The following is a 22,408-nucleotide window of genomic DNA, read 5'->3' on the forward strand; positions in this document are numbered from 1 at the left end:
ATCAGTCAGTTGCTTTAGACAGAATGAATTATAACCAGTGAGTGTATACAGGCAACATAAAATGTCTTTATGCTAGCCACCAATTAGAGTGCTAGTTGCAATATGAAGTTGGGGGCAATTAGAGTTTTAAAAATAAATATTTTACTTATTTGTAACTTATTTAATGTCTTGATTTAATAGCTATTTCAGGTATTAGAACATACTAAATAGAAAGAAAACCTCTTTGAAATAAATGCAAGGAAGTTTAAAGAATACCACTTAAAATCACTGCTTTCTTTCTTTTTTTTTTTTTTTTTAGGAAGCAGTATTAAATTTCTAAAAATGCAACCCTAATCTCAATAGACCACAGTGGATAAGAGTATGGAAGAAGAGTCTAAGAATTACAGGTGTATGACTGGTCCCAACTCTCTCCCAGAAAGAACTCCTTCCAGTGCAGAGGGCACTTTCTCTTCTACGTTCCAGGACCTCTGTGCTAAATACTGCCAGCAATAAAACTTTCCCAATAGTTCAGTTATAAGTTTCTGATTAGACTAAAGTAACCAAAAGTGCAGCAAAACTGAATGAAACTTGGCAATTAAGTCCTACTGTGTAATTTTAACACAAGGAGATTTATACTAATGAGGATTTTGCAGTTTTGAAAATTGTACACCACTCTCCTTTGTTGAACTGGTAGGATCTGAGACAAAATGTGCTAATCCCTTTCTATACCATAAGCTGCCATAAGTCTAGAAGTTCTCTGTCATTGCACACTCAGTATGAAGTATGATTTTATTTTTAAAATATCATAAAGAACCCAGTAGTACAGTGCTTGCTCAGCACAATTAAGACCCGATATCCAGTCTCCAGGAATACATGGACACATGTACTCTCGGATTCAGAATCCTAGATAAAAAGCAGAGGGACAGAGTGCGCCGGACAGCTGAACGGAGTTCAGGCACCAGTGTGGGGATCAAAAACAGGCTCTAGAATGATGGAGCGGCTCCAGCTGTGAATAAAGTCAGCCCCAAAGATCTCTAACCCACTTTTAATGGCCCAAGTAAAAATAAAAATTACAACTCAAATAAAAAACTATATCCCAATAACCGTTTTCAATAACAAGATGAAGAATTTATTGGTCACAATGTTCTATAGGAAAAGAAAAATTAGCATTCACATCATAAAATTCCTTCAACTATAAAAACAAATGAAATTATAGATCTACAAAGGCATCGGATCTGGAAAAATGCCTAATATGTCCTTAAACAAAACAAGCAAACAGAATAAAGTACACAATATGTCAGCTTTTGTATTTTCTAACAATGCCCACCCTTTCACATACACACAAATGCAGAAATCTGAAAACAAGGATGACGAACAGTTGTGCCCAGGAGGGGGCAGGACAGAATAAACGGCTGGCAGCACTAGGCAACTCTTATTTGCTATTTAATATTTTTCTGTACCACTTGAGGGTTTTTCACAAGCTTAATAATTTAGAAAGTAATCATAGCCTCTCTAAAGCAGCTTGGTACAAAGGAAGGAAATAAATTCACAGTAAGATTCCATAAGAATTCAGTACTTTTAAAGATCTTTCAAATTCTGAGGGACACATTTTATTTCTGCAATTCTGCTTAAATCAAGTTATAAACCTTCAAAAAATAAAAATATACTCAACTCAAGTTTCAGTAAACACACAACTGAGAATCAGTGTTTCCAAAAATAGAGTGGCCTGGGGGTCCAGGACTAAAATCTAGAATTACAAATCTCCAAATTCCTGTTTATGATGCAGGCTTAAAATCAGAAAACTTTCCCAATTCAATGGCAAAAACTATTATTTAATAGCACTTTCCAGTTGACTTTTTAAAGCAGTCATTTGTTTGTGTAACTGCCTTTACAAACCGCTTAGTAAATTTCACTAATGAATACTTCCTAACTTTGTAAACTACCTTAAATTGATTTCCTTCTTATTAACTTATCTGGTATTAAAATAGGACCCAGACTAATTGTAAAGGTTAGCTAAAAATTTCTAGATACCTTCCTGTATGGAAGTGGCTAAGGAATAAATGCTTCTGCTATCTCTCCTACCTGCAGTACTTGAATAAAACCAAGAGCCTTGCACATGCCAGTCAACATTCTGCCAAGACACACCTCCAAGTCTCTGCTTCCATTATCTCCAGGACCCAGAGTCTAAACAATCCTCGACACAAACTGGTAAAAAACTTGTTAATGCTGCACCATGGTTACAAAACAAGAAGTGGACTCCATTTGTAACAAGCTGCTACTAACAAACAGTAAACTTCACTTGGTTGATCCCAGCTAATCCCTCTACCATAAATGTGCCTGTGTTAACTACACAGCACCAGAGAAGCAGAGCAGCAGGACTGAGTACAAGAAGCACCTGACACAACCGTCTGCTTTAACACTGCTCTTGAATGAACAATAGTCTGTTATATTCTATGCAACCTACAATGTAATCTCTATAGACATTGATACGGAAAGTTCACCACCAAAGCCCCATCCGCTAACCCTCTGTCTCACCAGTGATGCTGATAGTTCAGTAGCATGCTTTTTTTCAAGAAGTCTAACTTTTGTTTGTCTTCAGCCTTCTCTGTATGATACGTTTTCGTACAAACGAGCTTACAGGTTTCCTTCTTATTAAATGTAAACTGTATAAAAAGAAAGCAGAAGGTATATTAATAAAAATTATGCAAAAAGATACAGGCTCTTCCTAAGATAACAGCTAGTTGAAGTCACCAACACTGCTGATAAACATCTAAACTGCACCGCAGCTCACTCAGTCACACTGGACCTTCAGTCCGCTTCTCTATAAAGACTTCAATTTTTCTTATCCTACGTTTTTCTTTTGTGTTCTGGTAACTTCAATCTATTCATCTTCTACATGTAAGTGTAATCTAGAAGAAAAACACAGAACATTTCCCCATAGGTACCTTCTACACTTCTGGAGCTGATGGCTTCTAGTAACAAGGACCCAAGATTTCTGTGCTAGCATCCAAGTGAACAGGAACCAATCAAGTGCCCCTAATGTTCCCTAGGAGACTCAGCAGTGACCACAATGCCACATTTGAATATCTAAAATCAAAGCAAACATGACCCTTTACTTAAGTTTAAAGACTGCTAATTTTCAGGATTCTACATATAAAAAAAGGTAAAATTAAAAATTAGTAACCAAATTTAAAAACTAGAGGTCCTCCAATTTTGAGTCCAGAATTATTTACCTCCCTCCCACACACATCATTCACATAATAGTTTAATAGTAGGTTCATGATGATTTACTGGGAGCATTTGAGTCTTGGGCTGAGAAGTGAGGAGTAGAGCACACTGCAGAGTGTGTGGGCATGAGGCTCTGGTTCAACATCCAGTACAAAAAACAAAACCGCCCCCAAATAAACATCACCATATTTTCAGAAGGCTGTGACATATCAACTATATAAATAAACCACAATAATTTTTAATGCAAAAATTACGTTTTGCTGGGTGGTGGCGGCACATGCCTTTGATCTTAGACTCTGGAGGCAGAGGCAGGTGGATCTCTTGAGTTCAAGACTAGCCTGTTTTACACATTAAATTCCAGGATAGCCAAGAATACACAGAGAAACCCTGTCTCCAAAAACAAAACAAAATATTTTGTTTCTAAATAGCCCACCTGATTTTCGATTTTTGATCTGTTTTTGAAACAAGATCTGCAGTTTGGCCTCAAATTCGGATTCTTCTACCTAAGCCCCCCACATGCTGGGATCCCTATAGGTGTGTACTAACAGCTGGCTAGTGGCAGACTTCTGTATGTCATTTACTGACACCCCTGCAGCAACTGAGCTGCTGTCCATTAGCTGAGGTGAATGTGCAAGTGCAGCCCACTGCTGCCACCTGTCAGCCAGCAGTTCCATTCTCACATCACTGCCTCCATCTAAAACGGTACTGGAGCATGATTCTGAACTTCAAGGTTCATTTTTAAAAACTGAAGATAGTAACACAAAAGTACTAATATGACAGAATGAGAGGCACAGATGTCCAATTAGAAAAGGAGAGACAGACATTATCTCTGCTATCAGCCATCCAACAGTAAATCTTACACTTCAATCTAATGGGTGGGAACTGGATTTAGCTGACTCAACTTTTGTGCTCAACTGAAAAGGAAAATAAAAAAGACCAAAGGAGACAGTGCGCAAGCGATCAGGCGTCTTACATGTGTGCATCTTACACATGTGCAGCATAAGAAGCCCATGGGCCAAAGTCAGACATCCTCATCTACTGATCTCCACTTTAGTTCTGAGACAGACTGTCAGTGAACCTGGAGCTCACTGACTCACAGCTGCAGGGCCTCCATGCTCCCCAACTGGGATTACAGATACATATGCTGATATACCCAGCTATTATGTGGGTACTGCGGTTCTGAATTCAGGTCTTTATGCTTATGTAGCAAGCACTTTACCAACTGAGCCACCCTCCAGCCCTGGTAACAACTGACTACAGAGCAACAGTTAACATTCCTCTGATGCTCCCATGTGCTACGTACTTTACATTCATCAAGGCTCATGTATTCTATCCAATAAATGAGTAAGGTTGGCCTTCTCCACGTGTTACATATCAGAAAAATCAAGGCAGTAAAGACACAAACCAAGAAATGCTAGTCAGGATATAGCCCAAAAGGGTTGAGCTATATAGAGACAATGCTCCTCTCCTTACGTTTAGTTAGAAATTCTGTACATTAAATCACTGTTGCTGTGGATTTAACAGTACTTTTTATTTTTATGTGTATGTCCATATACCACATGCACGCTCATACAGACCAGGTAAAGGTGCTGGATCCTCTGGGACTGGAGTTATGGATAGCTTTAAGCTGCCATGTAGATGCTGGGAATCAAATCTGAAAACACAGGAGTGCTTTTAACTGCTGAGCTATCTTTCCAGGCCCAAGTACTTAAGTTTTGATAAAAATTTTAAAATGTTATTAGATGGCAAAGAAACCAACCCCCCTTTGTGACACACAAGCTCAATTTTGTCCTATTTTACTCAATTGTATTATATTTTGTGGTGTATATGCATGCAGAGAGGTGTAGGTGTGCCCACATATGTGGTGGGTAGGTGTCTTGTTCTATCACTCTCCATATTATAAAATACACATCTTTAATTTTATTGTGCCCATGTGCCAAATGTGTGCAAGTACCACAATAGCCAGAAGAGGGCATGAGATGTCCCAAATGGACTTTTCTGCTCACACCACTTCTGTTTTATCTGCCTTGGAAAATGAAAACCCCAAGCTGTATCTAATTCCTTAGCTCTACTTTCAAAAAAAACAAAAAACAAAAAACAAAAAACAAAAAAAAACCAAGCAGATTTTAAGAGCCCAACTATATCACAATCTCCTCCCTAAGGTCTAACCCACCATCAAACCCTATCTAGATGGCTGTAAAATCTCCTGACTGGGGTTTCTCCTTACACCCATCAGTCTGTTCTCAACACACCCCAACAGTGAGTGACCATGTCAGAGTCACTCTGATGCAACAATCTCCAATCTTGCTCAGATGTGAAGGGTCCAAAGTTTTAGCCACCGTTGTTTCTCGTGGTGTAAGGCTTGCTCTAAGTGCCCCGCCACTCAACTGTGCTTCCTCCTGTAACAGCCCATTTCTTGTGCTCTAACCGCTCATCAGTCTCTATCACGCCCTCGATCAGGCTGTACTCCTTTATGTGTGTACCTTGAATACCCCCGGCAAGTCCACACCTGGGGACCAGGCATCTGCTGTCTGCTCGGACACTCCTTCCCTAGGCACTTGTGTGGCTTACTCCCTCACTTATTCTTAAGCTCTTGTAGTCAAAAGTCACTTTCTCAGTGAGACTTTTTAAATTTACATTTTTAATATCCCCTCTTAGTAAGTCTTAATCTAAAATGACAAACTCTCTGTCCACATTGCTTTACTTTTTTGGGAAAGCAAAAAGTACTTTTTACTTTTTACTGACATACTATCTCCAGTCTTCTCCTTGCCATCAAGACCAAAGATCCAAGAAGGCCAGGGATTTCTTTTGTCCTGTCCACTGTTAAGATTCTCTAACTGTAATAGTGCCTGGGGCACACAAAAAGTAGCTAACTCACAAATGTTAACCCAGTGAATGGATGCATCAGTGAGTGTTTATACATACATGAGGTTTTATGGTCTGCACACCATCTAAAAGCTGCACTTTTCCTGACCTAAACAGATGTCACAGAAAAAGGCAACAAAGCAGCTTCACATGGAGAGTGTCCTCTGCTGCTGGTTATCACTCTTCCTTTACTGTAGACTTAAACAGAGTGAAAATATCTAGCAGGTGGTGGTGGCACACACCTTTAATCCTAGCACTTGGGAAGCAGATGTAAGAGAATCTCTGAGCTCAAGGCTAGCCTGGTCTACAGAAGTGAGTTCCAAAATGACCAGGGCCACATGAAGAAACTCTGTCTTGAAAACAAGAAACAAAAAAAAGAGGGTTGGTAGGTTATAGCTCATCTTTCAAAACAAATTCTAATTCTAATTCAGGATTTCTAATCAAAGCTACATTCCAAAATAATATGACCCATACATTTGAAAAAATCATTTATGGCTGGTTTAAATTGGGAATTGAAGAACCTAACACTTTTTGGTCTGGAGGACAGGATAACCTGGGACTGCCCTTAGCATCCCCACAGACATATGTGCCACCATGCCCTGCTTAGCACAGACCTTGACCCTAAAAGTTTCTGTAGAATGTGAAAAATGTTGGGTACATATCTTTCTCTATTTAAGAATCCTTCTGCTCTACTTTACCTCAACCCCCAGGACAAGAGATTAAATCCCAGGACCCAAGGGTCTTACACACATTTAGAAATGTCAAGAATGAGCTCCTACTAGAGACAGGAACTGTTCTTCTCCAGTTTACTGTTGTACCAAAGGCTGTCTGTCCCTAGCAGTGTAAGATCCCCGAGGCAGACATCTGCCTGTCTACCTCCCTCTGCTGGGATTAAAGGCACCATCTCCGCCAGGCTCTTTCCACTCTCTAAAAGCCAGCACTAAGTAAAAAGAGACACCATGTTAATATTTCAGTTGTCTGTATAACTTCACAGATATGCCTCAGAACGCCCTCTACTACAAATGAATCCAATGCCATCAAAGTAATCTCTCAAACTCATAACAGAGATTACTTGGTGCTCTCCATACAGACACAATGAATTCTTTCCCAGTGACTTCAATTCCAAAGGTCTTCAACTGTCTTTCAAAATAATTTAAAACTGTTATTTTTTAGAGCAGAGACTTACAGATTAGATTATACGAAGATGATAGATTTATGATTTAAAATGAATCTATAGGGGCTGCAGAGATGGCTCAGTGGTTAGGAGCTCTTCCAGAGGACCCAGGTTTGGTTCCCAGCATCCACATAGCACCTCACAACCATGTGTAACTAGTTCCAGAGAACCCAATGCCATTTTTCTGGCCCCTACAGCCACTGTACAAACACGGTACAGACATACATGCAAGTAACAACACCCATACACTTAAAAATAAAACATTAAAAAAAAAAAAACAGTAGCTGATTAAATTTATACAGTTAATATCTTTCTATCTCCGAGGCTTCACAGAATAGGTTCTGAATGGAGGGGGAGCAAGATGGCTACTAGGAAAAGTGCAGGCCCAGGGATTAACTGGATGGACGTTCCAGGTAACAAAGTGCCAACAAGAAGGAAGTGCCTAGTGAATAGAAGGCAAAGTTGTTAAGGGTAGAGTCTAAGCCACAGAAAGGAAGAATGGGAAGGCAGGAAAGGCAGCTGTGGGCTGAGGAATACCTGAAGCCAAATGACAGGCATCACAGGAAAAGTTCTAGCAGGGCCAGATGCCCAAGAAAGCAAAGAGAAGGAACAATGTAAAGTGCAGAATATTAAAATATAAGTAGCAATCTAATTATATCAACTTGTATGTGTGCACAAATCTTCAGGAAATGTTAAAAAGAAACTTACGTAGAACTCAGGGAGAAGACTTACTTTTCATTTTATAGTCTTTCAAACACTAAATTATTTATACAGTGATGTATTATAATTATAAACATCTTAATTTTTCTGAAAGATATCTACTCATCTTTGTACAGTAGGAGAGCACATATAAAATGGCCAGAGGTTTGCTCAATATGGGAGAATAAGTTTACAAGATCAAAGCTTAAAAAGGGAGATAATTACGGGAAATGATGAAGTTCATTATCAAAGACAGTATCTTGCATGTGTGCAGCTTCATTTAACTGGTGTCCTAAAAAAATGTATGTGATATTTCAAAGAAACTCTTTGTTTGTGAGACTGGTCTCAGGTCATTCAGGCTGGCCTCCAACTCAACAAGTAGCTGAGGACACTCAAGCTTCCTGCCCTCCACCCCGAGTGCTGGGATTACAGGCTCGTGCTACCATACTTGGTTTTGTGGTGCTGAGGACAGACTCCAGGCCATTGTACACGGTAAAAAACAAAGAAACAAACAAACAAACAAAAAACCCCACTGTACTAAATAGGCTATATCCCATCCCTCAAAAATACTTGTAATGATTCAGAAAGATAAGCTAAATAACCCAAGACTAAAAGTAAAATGAAAATTAAAAATCTCTTCAAAATACCAACAGAGAAGCCCAGGCAATGTCACCCTTGGGAATCAAGGAAATCTATAGACACTGTTCAGAAAGAGAAGGAGATAGACAAAAAGTAACAGCGACAATTTTCCATGACTGGAAACTAGTGTGAGGCAAGCTTCATGGAGGACAGAAGCCTTCATACTGGGCATCACAACACAGCATAGACCTATCAATGACACACTATGAAAAGAAGGGTCTTTCTAAACTACTACTGGGGGCTGGAGACATAGCTCAGTGGTTAAGGGCACTGCCTGCTCTTCTAGAGGACCAGGGTTTGATTCCCAGAACCAACATGGCAGTTCACAATCCCCTTTAACTCCAATTCTAAGGGATCTCTAAAGGCATTAGGCATATAAGTGATACACAGACATAAATGCAGGGAAAACACCCTTACACATTAAAAAATTTTTTAAATATATACATATATATGTATACACACACACACACCCAACAGATAGGAAGGAAGGAAGGAAGGAAGGAAGGAAGGAAGGAAGGAAGGAAGGAAGGAAGGTAGGTTGGTTATTCATGAATGCTGCTCCTTACCTGTGAGATTCAAATTATTTGTGACAGTTCTCAAACAAGAATAAAAAAGAAACCTCCAAAGCTATGAGTAAGAAATTTCTATTTAACACCAAATACAAACCTTGTATGGTGAGGGTTCAATTCTTTCCCCGAATAATACCTGACCAAGATTTTCAGATGGGCGTTTTCCTTCTGATGCTTGGCAAAAATCAAACCTGAGGAAGAACATTAACATTTAGACATAGAATAAAACAGTGAGGAAAGAACTACTGGCCAATCTTCAAAGATTCCTTTCCTAGCAGCTCTTTAAATGAGGAATGTGCTTATATTTAAGTCTCAAGCATCAAAGTTCCCACCAGAACTAGAAATATTCTACATTTTACATATAAGGCTTTTAAAAAATCTATACATTATATCTTATTCTTGTGAAGTTTAATTATATATAATATACAGTATATTATAATATATATTATCTAACTACATATAACATATAACTATATATAACATATACTATATACTATAATATATCCTTATTCTTCAGGCATTTTTTTTTTCAGGATTAACTTTTGTTGTAACTTCTTAATTCAAATCTTTCCAGAGAATAACACTTCCAGAAAATGTATCAATCTTATACCTACCTCACCCAGATATGGTGCCCATCTATTCTTTCATTATGAGAACTCAGAAGGATGGAAAAGCACATTCAGAATCCTATGACTATCTTCTATCATTTTTGTGTACTACAAGTCAACTTTAGTGAAATTTGGTTTCAGTATGACCACTCAACCCAATTTTGTCACAGAAAATGACAGAGCACTGACTAAGAAATACCATGGGGTATATGTAAGACTGCTGTCATAATGGCCACAGGAGAGTGAGATCCTTCTTCAGAGGAAGGTAAATTTCAAAAATTACAAAACACTTCCAAACATGGAGCAGATCCAGATTTTCCTAACAAGTACAGATTCAAGTAGACATGCTGACTCCTTAACTGAACAAGCAGAAACGAGAAAAACAGTGACTTTTCCCAAAGGTTACCAAGCCCTGAATGAGTTAGGCTGACAACTCGGGGCTTCTGTACTCCTTTCTTACATATTCTTAGGCAGAGAGATTCTGATAGGGTAATATCTTTTGTATATATATTTTTTTGTATACCAAATATTGCCCTTTAAACTCTTTGAACTATGGAGAAATTAAGTCAATTAGAATGTAGGAACTATGTAACAACCAATATGGAATACAGAAGTTAAATGATTATAGAGTTTGTGGGGTTTTTTTTTTTTTTTTCCAGCACACATCATAATACAACAAACAACAAAATCCACACCTTGGAAGGACAAAAAAGAATGGCTCAATGGGTAGTGTTTGTCGAAGAGCTTGATCAGCTCAGTGTAATTAGCTAAGCCAGGTGAAGGCAGAAGGAGACCACTGACTCCACAGATACACCTCATATATGAGACAGTAACAACAACCTAAAAAATCTGGAAGTGAAATGCTTATCAATAAGCAATAAGTAAACAGTTGTGCTATACATAATCCCTGCAGGTTACAAAGATGACTGCAATGACACACATTCAAATATTTAGAGAAAAAAGTGCTTCCGAGACAAAATAGTGGTTCTTTCTGGGGATAATATGAAGGAGAATTCTTTTAAAATGTATAGAAGAAGCTGGAGAGATGGCTCAGCTTTTTATCAGGACGTGTGTTCAAGTCCCAGCACCCACATGGATGGCAGCTTACGACGATCTCTAACTCCAGTTATTCAATCAGGTAAAACACCCATATACATAAATAAAAATTTTAAAAGAACAAAATTACATTTTTATGGTCAAATAAAAAAGGGAAATCACTGTTTCATTGATGTATGTATTATACTATAAAGCAACATAAAAAGAAGCATCTATGTTTTTCAGCACGATTTGCATTTGTGTTCATGTGTGCTGGTGCCCATGGAGGCCAGGAGACAGAGGATCCTTCTGCAACTAGAGTTCCGGACACTTGCAAGTCATCATGTGGTGCTGAGAACTGAGTTTGAGTCCTCTGAAAGAGCAGCATGTGCTCTGAACTATTGAGCCATCTCTTTAGCCCAGAACAGCACATTTTATCTGAACGTGTTTCCAAACTGGGTGTGATGGTGTATTCCTGCAATCCTAATACTTGAGAGGCCGAGGAAGGAGACTTCCCGAGAGTGTGAACCACACAGGGCTAAACCAAGAGCCTGTCTCCATCGCCTCTACCCAAACATTCAGGCCCTATGCATTTAGGAAACGAATAAAGTTCTACACACAAAATTCTAATGAGTCACATAAACATTTATATAAATCCAAGCTGGAAAACTTACGCTGTATATTCGTAAGGAAGAACAGATTCCACTGAATCAAGCCGGTTAACAAACAATTCTATCTCAGCCTGAAATGAGGAAGCACAAGATTAGAATGTGAACCCTGAAGACAGACACAAGTCAAGCTTGGAACTAAAGAAAATGCTATATGCTTGAACTATTAAACTATTCTTTAACAAATATGTTCAATTAACAAATTATATGCATTTAAAACATGCCTATAACTTTTACAGATGCTAATGCTTTTGAAATTCTAAATTTTCTAAAATATTAAATAAGATATTTAAAAAAAGCATATTTATCGAATTGTTTTTAAAAGTCTGATTTCCAAATTCAGTACTTTACACCACAATGATTTCTATTTTAGGGGATAAAGAGAAGATAAGAGGGTGTACTGCTCTTGCAGAGGGACAGAGTTCAGTTCCCAGAACCCCTACTAGGTCAGCTCTCAGCCACCTTTATCTCCAGCTCCAGATTGGATGCTCTCTTCTGGCCTCTTGGAACACGAGTGCATACATGTGCATACACGCACATACCTACACACACACACACACACACCCCAAATAAAAACAAAATACATCTCTTAGAAAGTAAAAGTAATGTCTGTTCCGGGACAACCAAAGTAAAAGAGACCTTGTCTAGATCGATCGATGGATAGATAGATAAATACGTATTTTTTAAAAAGTTATTTTGCTGAGCAGTAGTGGCTCACACCTTTAATCCCAGCAGTCTAGTGGATCTCTGTGAGTTCAAGGCTAGCCTGGTCTACAAAGCAAATTCCAGGACAGCCAGAACTATACATCCTGTCTTTAAAGAACACAAAGAAAGAAATGCTGCCCCACTGGTTGGAGTTTTCTCAACCAGCCACACGGTGAGTGCTGCTTATGTGCACTTTTAAGCAGCCAAGACGACATGGTCTAACTCTGGAGGGCAGATGTGATCCATCTGAGATTGGCACACTACACCTAGTAACAGAGAAGACATTTATGAGGGTGAGATCAAGTTCAACACAAAGGAGGAGAAAGGCCTTAACTTCCTATGAAACATGAATTAAATGGATCTTCCTACTCAAGTTTTCAAAATTTCTCCTAGATATATGAAGCCTCCCAGTAAGCCATTTTTGCCCTGAAATACTTTTGGTACTTAAACAAAATTTAAGAGATACTTAGTTGGACAAGTGCCATCACTGAGATAAGGCTGCTGTGGCTGCCTCTGGATGACCGTGCTGATTTCATTAGCATTCAGTACTTGCTAACACCCAACCCCTAAAAAGCAATACAAGAAATGTGATGTAAACAGGCCAAAGCTCAGCAGGGAAAAGTGCTTGCTACATGTGCCTGATGACCATAGTTAGTTAGTTCGCTCGCTCGCTCGCTCGCTATCCCGATCCTGGGGTGGAAGGGAAGAATCGCCTCCTAAAAACACTCCCTGAATGCTACATGGTTGCCTCTCCCCTACTACTAATAAGAAAGAACTAAAATAACAAGGTAAATATAGCAGACCAAAGCACAGACTATGGCCCAGACTGCCTGGGTTCTAAACCTTGTGTGATTTGGGTCAAGTTATTTAACCTGTCAGTTTTCTCATGTTTCTTCTATCTACAAAAAGATGGTAGCATTTATCTTGTAGGGCTATGTTAGACTACTAGCTGTCATTTACAAAGTATTCTGAACAGTGCCTAACTGCTAAAACACAGGCAAAAAGATTGATATGACTAACAGGAAGCGTCTAATAAGATTAAACTCCTAATGATAGTGTGATCCTTTGTAAACAGCTTCACAGGCAAACTGTATACTTCTACTTAAGGGGAGAAGCCTTTAACCACAAGCACTCAGGAGATAGGGGCAGATCTCTGCGAGTTTGAGGGCAGCTTGGTCTCCAAAGTAAGTTCGGGGACAGCCAGGGCTACACAAAAAAAAAAAAAAAAAAAAAAAAAAAAAAAAAACAAAACGTGTGTGTGTTGGGGGGGGGGGCAGTACTGTCTCCAACACTAAAAATATGTCTTTTTACATAAACTATACCATGGGCCATCTCAGCTATAAAGATGTCAGGACATTTCAGCATCACAGAATATTTGAGTAATTAAAGACAAATAAATGCCACCATTTTAAAGGCAAAGCTTCTAGCTGATGACTTACTCAGTCAAAATAATTTCACTACCACTGTTATGAAAACACATCTGAATTCAATTCTACTAACATCTAATGCAGAAGAGGAGGTGGTTATCACCTCCAAATTTCTCCTAAAGAATGAGTTATTATATTCTATATGACTTTGCATGTTTTCAGTTTGAAAACCTTCAGGCCTATGTTGCTAGGACATAATACAAGCCAACTATCATCAGGCATAGCCTCTTCCCAACCTTGTTTTGGGAAGTGAAGATGCCAAGACTTAAATCCTACTCCAACCAAAGCTCGGAGTCTTGGCAGCTTCCTTTCTCCCATGTCTAGGTTTTCATATCTGAAGAATAAAGATGATACTCCCAGTTTCTAGCAGTTTTTGAGAAGCTTCTGCAGTGCCATGTCCAAGGTGGAAAGCTAAGTGCTTCCTAGTGTGTAACACTTGTCCAACAGAACTTTAACGATGAGATGTCCTTCATCTGCATTCTTGGATACAGTATCTTCTAGGCCACTGGAAGCTACTGGGCACCTAAGTTGTATTAGCTACTTAGGTTATTGCATTGCCAAAAAACTGATTCTTAACTTGTATTTAATTTAAATGGTCACAGGAGGCCAATGGCTCTGAATTGGACAGCAAAGTAATAGAACACCATGTTATGCTGCCTGGTGCCATATAAATAATCTCTTTGTATACTTAACATTTTTATTCCAGTCACTACAACTTTTCTGTTCCAGAAAAAGCAACTCTCATTTTATTAGTCCATCTCAGAGGTTGCAAACTTTTCCTATAAAGAGACAGAGTAAATAGTTTAGGTCCTGTGGGACCCACTGGCTCTATTCTTATAGTGTAAAAGCAGCCTAGACAATTGGTAACTAAGGACATGACTATGGTCCAGTAAGCTTAACAATTACTGTGGGTCCTAAAATAAATAAAAAAGTAAATAAATAAATATCAGATGTTCATGTAATCTTCTGTTGGGAGCCGACTTTAGTAGAAAGCGGCTAGATCAACTTTGCAGCCATCTGGAACCATATACCCTGATGAAAGACTTGGTTGGCAAAAGCCTATAACAGCTGAAGCACACTCTGATAAATATATTGTTTATCCCACATAGCTTGTTTTGCTGTTTAGTGACCTCAGCTGTATGGTGCACGTGGTAAAATGTTTTCACTTGTGTTCTCCTGCTTGTGTATATAAATACCTCAGCATTCCCTTCAATAAGAGAGACTTGAGAAAACAGAAGAGACTGAATCATACCGTCTTGTCTCCATTCTTCGAGTCTCTTGCCCCAAGAGCCACACTCTCTCTTGACCAGAGCACTTAGCTTGACAAAAGTGTTGAGGCAGAATGTGGGCCTCAACATTAGTGGTGCCTGAACAGGGACTCCAGTAAGCGGGATACAGTGGAAGACACCCTGCGCTGGAGAACCAGTCCGACTGACAGAGCCTCAACGTTTTTGCCTCAACGCTTTTGGGGCTAAGTGCTCTGGTCAAGAGAGAGAGTGGGGCTCTTGGGGCAAGAGACTCGAAGAATGGAGACAAGACAGGGTGTCTGATCAAGTCTCTTTTATTGAAGGGAATTCTGAGGTATTTATAGGCTTTTGCCACGTGCCTTGTAGGCGCGTGGATACCACGTGCCTTGCAGGTGTTGATATGACATAAGCCTTACAGGTGTCTATAGCGTGGACAGCACCGCAATGCCTTGCAGGCGTGGATAGCATGTGCGCCTTACAGGCATGTATGGTGTAGATAGCACGTGGACAGCACGTGAACTGCATGCCTTGCAGGCGTGACTACCATGTGCACCTTGCAGCTGGGGGCTGTAAACAGCAACACAAAATATGTGGGATATCAGAGTGTGCTTCAGCTGTTGTAGGCTATTGAAAACCAAATCTTTCGTCAGGGTATATGGTTCCAGATGGCTGCAAAGTTGATCTAGCCGCTTTCTGCTAAAGTCGGCTCCCAACAATCTTCAATCATTACTAAATAATATTATTCTTTCCTCCTCAACCTAAAGGTGTACAACCTTTATCTTGAGAGCCCTCTAAGTCTAAGCAGTGAGCTGGGCTGGACTCCTAGTCTACCTGTAAGCCTCATTTTTAGACTGCTAAATGTTCAAGTTTCTGCACCACCATATCCAGCTCTCTATTCCCATGTTATCTCCTCTGGTGTCTTCGGAGTAACAACCCTTGAAAACGGAAACGTTGTAATCTTTTCAATGACCTATCTTTTTATCGACAGTTGGATCACTCTCATATGACTTTACTAAACTCTCATACAATACTCCTGACAAATGTGAAATGGAGCAGAACTACAGCAAAACTCAAGGTTCAAACACCAAAGTGTCCTAGACTCACAGACGCCAATGTTACTTCTCAGGAGCCTCTTTGTCTTTGTGTATCAATTCTTCAGATACTTCACCTCTCTCCTGTGTACTAAACCTAAGTGCTCATCCTCAAGTATACATTGTTTCTTTTCAAATATTCTTTCTCAATGTAGTTAAGACCAAATTATTTAGTCCAGTAAACTTAAGGGACTCAATTTTGCTCTCTCATGTAACTTCTGTTTTTATTTTTGGAACAGGATCCTATGTAGCCTAGGTTGGACTTGACCTACCTGTACTCCCAGTCCTCCTCCTGCTCCCCTCCCAAATGCTGAGATCACAGGTGTAGACAGCATGCCAGACATCCAATGTAACATTAAACTTGCTCTTGAAATTGTATTCCTGTTAGGATTACATTATTACAGATCTAATACTACCATTTGGCTATAATATTTCATGTTTTCCTTGTTATATTTAACATACTAATTATCTTCAGGTATCAGTCCTGAGGTCTACAGAAAAAAATACCCACCATCCTACACCTACCCACTCCCTTAAGCTAGCCCATACCTGTCTTTAAGTTCCAATTTCAAACAACCTTAGAAATCAAGCTCTTTAGCTCCTTCCCCTAAAACTAATTTTTTTTAACCTGAGTTAAGGTCTCACTATAGAGCCAAAGCTGACCCAGAACTCCCAATCCTCCTGCCTCTACCTCCAAAGTACCAGGATCACAGACAAGTATCACACCCCTGGCTTAGAGTAGATCTCTGACTAGTTCTAACAGCCAGAAAAGCCTCTCTCCTTGAAACCATGCTAGTCTTCTGTTTCTAACTTAGTCATTTAAACCAACTGTTGCCACTTACTGCATCTTACTATGCTGTTCACTAAGCTTCACATTACTTCTTGTCCCACACTCAAAAATTATTTGTACTTTATTGATTTTGCTAAGCTTGCATCTGGCATTTTATCTAATATCAAACCCTCCATTAAGTTTACCTTATCTGTCATCTTCTCCTGACCTAGTGAAATAGTCTCGAATTCCAACACAGAAAAGACGTTAACAATGCCTTCAGCAGTATGTGCTAGTTCTGCTCTGTGATACAAAATAATGTAATTATTAACAGCTTTCCATAAAAATGTCCAAAAACAGTATTCCTCACAAATCTTCCACCGGAAAACAAAGTCCACTTTAACACAGCACATACGTAAGGAGCTGCATTCAGTCCCTAGAACGCACATTGGTGGCACACAACTGCCTATAAAGCACGCTCCAGATGACCTGATGCCTCTTCTGGCCTCTTCAGGTATTCATGGCACATATCCACACATAAATAAAAGACTAAATGTTAAAAAAAAAAGACATACTGTTAGGTTCACTTCAGATGTTAGGTCTATCATGGGCAATTAATAACCTCAACTGTAAAGACTAGATGAACCAATAGTAAGAAAAGAAAATGGTATACACAGAAGATGGTCCATACTAGCATGTAATTATAAATTAAATGAATCAATATGTATACTTGTATGTCAGCTTACAAAAGCTGAACATTCTTGAATTTGGATAAACACTATTAAGTGGGTAATTCCCAGGGTTTTTGCTCCATCAGAGCAGTGGAAGTGGCACTGACTGTACTGCTGGGTCACTGTTGCTGTATAGTCAATGAGCCCACCTCAGCCACTCAGCTGAAAGCGGAGCTTTCTTAAACTTTATAGCTAGGAAAATTACACAATACTGAGTAATGGGTATAGAAAATAAGTATAAAAGTCAAACATTTATTAATAAAACAATTATTTGGTATAGTTATGTCAATTAATAAAAATGAAAGCAAGTTTGCATACTCACAAGTGGGGGTGCTGGTCATTTTTAATATTAAAAAAAAAAATCTCCTGGGGGCTGGAGAGATCACTCAGAGGTTAAGAGCACTGGTTTACAAAGATCTCTAACTTCTGTTCCAGAGGAATCCAATACCCTCTTTTGGCCTCTGTAGGCACTACATGAAATATGTTAGGGGAAGCTATTGAGTCTCTGCGGGGTTTAAGAAGAAAAGGCCATTATAATTAATGTATGCTATATATAAAAGATATAATTACATAATATATGCTAATAAAACCCATAAAAGTGTTAAGAATCTTTTTTTTTTTGAGGCAGGGTCTCATGTATCCCAAACTGCTCCTCAACTCACTGTAAGGCTGAGGATTATTTTGAACTCCTGCCCTTGCCCCTAAAGTCTGAGATTACATGTGTATGACAAACCTGGCCTGGTATTTCATTTCTTTTACGGTCATCATCTACTCTAATCGTCTTTATCTAAGCGCCTGTATTCAAAGGTTACATCCATCTTCTTCTGAACATATGTCTTCAACAGAGATGGCCAACTCTAAGGTGGGGCGTCTGGAGATGGGCTTTAAGGATTGCTTATCTCACACCTCACTTTCAAACTGTCTCTGGCTATGTTAACACAAGCACATACTCAAAATACTGAACATTAAACATTTTAAGGAAGTTACAGAATCCTAAATCAATTAGACAAAGCAGGACTAAGTATAATCTCATATTAAGAAATTTGTATGGCAATTTGTGTGCCTCCCAAGGAGCAAGTCAAGCATGTGACCACAAGGGCTTTGCTTAACCATGAGTATCTGCTTCAGTACATTAATCCCAAATGCCAAGGGCTGCTTTGATTTACTAGACCTATGCAAAGACCAGCAAATGTTTACCTCAAGAACTAACTTTCATGAGCTGTGCTGAGAACTGGGTCCCTTTTCTGGTATTACATCTTCAAAACAAACAGGGAGAGAAAGAAAATGTACCCAAGAGGGAAAATGGGACCAAACATTTAAGCTTTCCTATAAAGCATAGATGTCTCTATTCTTGCATAAATAGATCTTCTATTAATCACTGAAAAAATTTTGTATAGCAGGTTTTTATCTAATTAGAGCTCAGGGCTATCTCCTCTAAATCCTTCATCCAAGAGCATGCTTTTATTTTCTGTTATAATCTGTCTCAGCTGTGCTCAGACTATTTTACTGCTTTAGACACAGGGGTCAAGCAGGTGTTGTGGGTTTCCTTTATGAATGAGGGTTCTTGGCTTCTTTTTCTCTTTCTCTCACTGGCATCCCATCTGCCCCACCTAACACCAACAATGAGGAAATGGCCATGAGAGAAGAGACACAGGTCTATTCAAGGATAGTCATAAAGGGTCTAAAATACAATAGAACAGATATAAAAGGGGAAAGCTACAGAAGATCCCACTGCCTGATGTTAGAGACATCTACAAAGAGACTGACTTGAGGAAGTCTTAATGCAGATATGAGGAAAAACTTAGTAGGAAGTTGTTAAATAGGAACCCATGTTGCAATAAAAGGTGGGAGTGTTTTATTGCTCACAGAAGGTGATCTATTTACTCAGGACTCTCTCCTCATACCTTTGAAAAATAAAGTTTCAACTTTAGACTGTATTGAAAAACAAAACATACACCTGACCATTGAGCTGGGTGTGATGGCCAACACTTGTAATCTAGCACTCAGAAGGGGAGGATCAGGAATTCAACGCCAGCCTCATACACTGAATGAGGACAACCTGGACTATACAAGACCCCGTCTAAAAACACTCCCAATAGAAAAACAAAAACCTGACTATATCAGAATTCTTTACATAGACACACAATTTCTTTTTGGACTAACACATCAATTCTGGAAGTTTTGGTTTCCAGGAGGCAGGGTGGCAGAGTAGGAGAATTCGCGAAGTGCATCAGATTACTGAGAGGAGTCAGAGCTGTGGAGTCCAGGCAATCCTGGGTTCATCTGCTTCTTAGCTCAACTCTTACTGTCTCTGTGAACTTGAGAAGTCACTAAATCTTACTGAGCTTACATTTCCCTCTGATCAGCAGGCCTGAAAGAGGAGCACAGGAAGAATTTTCACGAGGTTCCTCCCTTTATGGAGATTGAAGTTGTTTCTTCTCCTCCTCTTCCTCCTTTTTTTTTTTCTTTTAAAAAAGTAGCCCTGGATGGTCTAGAACATGCTATGTAGGCAGAACAGGCTAGTTTCAAACTCAGAACTCTGCCTCTCCTCCCAGATGCTGGGGTTAAAGCAATGCCCTCCATGTCCAGCTGCATACTTAGATCTCCATGCAACAGAGAAGGTCTAGTTGCCACAGGTAAGGTAGCCACAATGAACTAGAAAAAGCATTGAGAATCCTGCAAGGACGACTGGGAAACAAACAGGTTGTTTAAGGAATCTGATGTAAGGCTGGCAGTATAGGTCAGCAGCTCCAACAGAAGCTGGGGTGTGCTTTTAGGCTTACCCTGCTGTGATGTGTAGTATGTGTCTAGTTATACACCTTTGGAAGGCAGAACTAGTAGAATGTTTATTTACTGTGGTAAAGTGAGTCTTCCTAAGACCAATCCTCAAACACCATCATCTACACACCGCCAGGTTTCCAGATGGCAAGAATCCATGCTTCTATTCTAGAGAAAACTACCAAGGTATGAAACTAAACACCAGTTAGTAAGTACTAATCCCTTATAACAAGCACACTTATGTTGATTTTTCTTTTAGTACTTCAAAATCTTCATACTACTTCCATAGTTAAATACAGTGTTCAAGACTCATTCATTCTGCATCTGTTCAGAGCAGCACATGGCTTGCTTTCTTAATTCTGACTCAGTCCATGTTTGAAGGCAACTGTTCCTAAAATAACAGACACAATTTACAAAAAGCTTCTAAAAATAACTACCAAGAAAGGAGGGTGACTGAGTAAGCTGTCATTTTATCATGGTTGCCCAGCTAAGGCATCTGAGCCTTGCTGTCTGTCATTAGCCACTAGAGGGTAGAGTTGGCCATTTTTCTTTACAGCACAACAAAGACAATCTCAAATTTCATCTCTCTCTTCCCCCCCATGTAAGTGTGCATGCGCACATGCCACGGTGCATGCGTACATGCCACGGTGCATGCGTACATGCCACGGTGCATGCGCACATGCCACGGTGCATGCGCACATGCCACGGTGTACACGTGGAGGTCAAACAAAGGACACGCTTTGTGGGTAGGTTCTCTCCATCACGTGGGTCCCAAAGACTGAACTCAGATTGTCAACTTGTTGGCAGTATCTTTTGTTTTGTTTTTTTTTCTGTTCTGTTTTGTTTGAGACAGGACCTCTTTTGTTTTGTTTTTGAGACAGGACCTCTCTAAGTTGTCCTGGAGCTCACTCTGCAGACAACACTGGCCTCAAACTCAGAGATCTGCCTGCCTCTGCCATCCAAACACTGAGATTAAAAACGTGTGCCACCAAGTTCAGATGGTGGCAAATATCTCTACCTACTGAACCATTCTGCCGGCCCCAGGAAAGAAAATCTTACTCTTTCCCCTAAGAGTATTATCTCTCAATCCTTCATCCAACTCTTCCACAAGGCCTTTCCAGTTCCATCTAATGTTGGCTGTGGGTCTCTGCATCTCTTTCCATTGGATACTGGGTGGAGCCTCTCAGAGGACCAGTATGCTAGGCTCCTGTCTGCAAGCATAGCAGAGTGTCATTAATAGAATCAATGGTTGGTTCTTGTCCATGGGATGGGACTCAATTTGGGCCAGTTATCGGTTGGCCATTCCCTCTGTCTGTCCCTGTACATCTTGTAAGCAGAACACATTTTGGGTACAAGGTGGGTGGGTGGGTTGCTGTCCTTATCCTGCCACTGAGAGTCCAGCTTGGCCATAGACAGTGGCCACTTCAGGATCCATATCCCCCACTGCTAGGAGAAGAAGAGGACAGGCACTCCACAGGAATACTAACAGTCAACTAACCTGGACGGACCCTTGGGGGCTCCCAGAGACTGAACCACCAACCAAAGAGCAAGCATGGACTGGACATAGGCCCACCATACATATGTACCAGACGTGCAGCCTGGTCTTTATGCAGGTCCCCCAACAACTGGAACAGGGGCCATTCTTCAATCTGCTGCCTGCCTACAATTGGATCCCATTCCCCTAACTGGGCTACCATGTCTAGCCTCAGTGGGAGAGGCTGCACCTAGTCCTTCAGTGACTTGATGTGTTGAGGGTTTGGGTTGGGGTGGGGTGGAGATACTCAGAGGGGCTCCTCCTTCTCAGAGGAGGAGGAGAGGGAGGAATGAGGGAGGATCTGCATGAGAAGGCACTGGAAGGAGAGGAAGGGCTGATATCGGATGTAAAGTAAATAATACATTTTAAAAAACAATATGATCTCTATATTGTGCAGTAAAAAAGTATCCAATGTTTTGAAAGCTTGTGCTATTTTATACTTTAGTTCTTGGGTCTGAACTGACATTGAGGAGCCAAATACTTAACAGTTAAAAGCATGAAGGTGAACTGTCACCATCCTCAACCATTTGGCACTAGAAGGCCACTCAGTACACAACAGCTGACTGAAGGAGTCAAACTTTTATACTCAATGGATTGTGCAGATCCACACACTCCAATCAGGGTTTCACGCTATTCACACAGCCACATATCCCTCCAGGTTA

The 22,408-nt window shown here is 39.9% G+C and overlaps 1 protein-coding gene across 1 annotated transcript in view; it reads right to left on the reverse strand.

Annotated features, from left to right (window-relative positions):
- Tm9sf2 (transmembrane 9 superfamily member 2) overlaps window positions 1-22,408 on the reverse strand; it is a 52,406-nt gene that overhangs the window by 24,203 nt on the left and 5,795 nt on the right. Inside the window, exons 3-5 of the mRNA XM_034498045.2 lie at window positions 11,471-11,538; window positions 9,251-9,344; window positions 2,515-2,642 (exon numbers count right to left, since the gene is read on the reverse strand). Of these exons, the coding sequence (XP_034353936.1) occupies window positions 2,515-2,642; window positions 9,251-9,344; window positions 11,471-11,538 (290 nt within the window). The remainder of the gene's footprint in view (window positions 1-2,514; window positions 2,643-9,250; window positions 9,345-11,470; window positions 11,539-22,408) is intronic.

Source organism: Arvicanthis niloticus, chromosome 3 (genome assembly GCF_011762505.2).
Source record: "Arvicanthis niloticus isolate mArvNil1 chromosome 3, mArvNil1.pat.X, whole genome shotgun sequence".
In the NCBI taxonomy this organism is placed as follows: Eukaryota; Metazoa; Chordata; class Mammalia; order Rodentia; family Muridae; genus Arvicanthis; species Arvicanthis niloticus.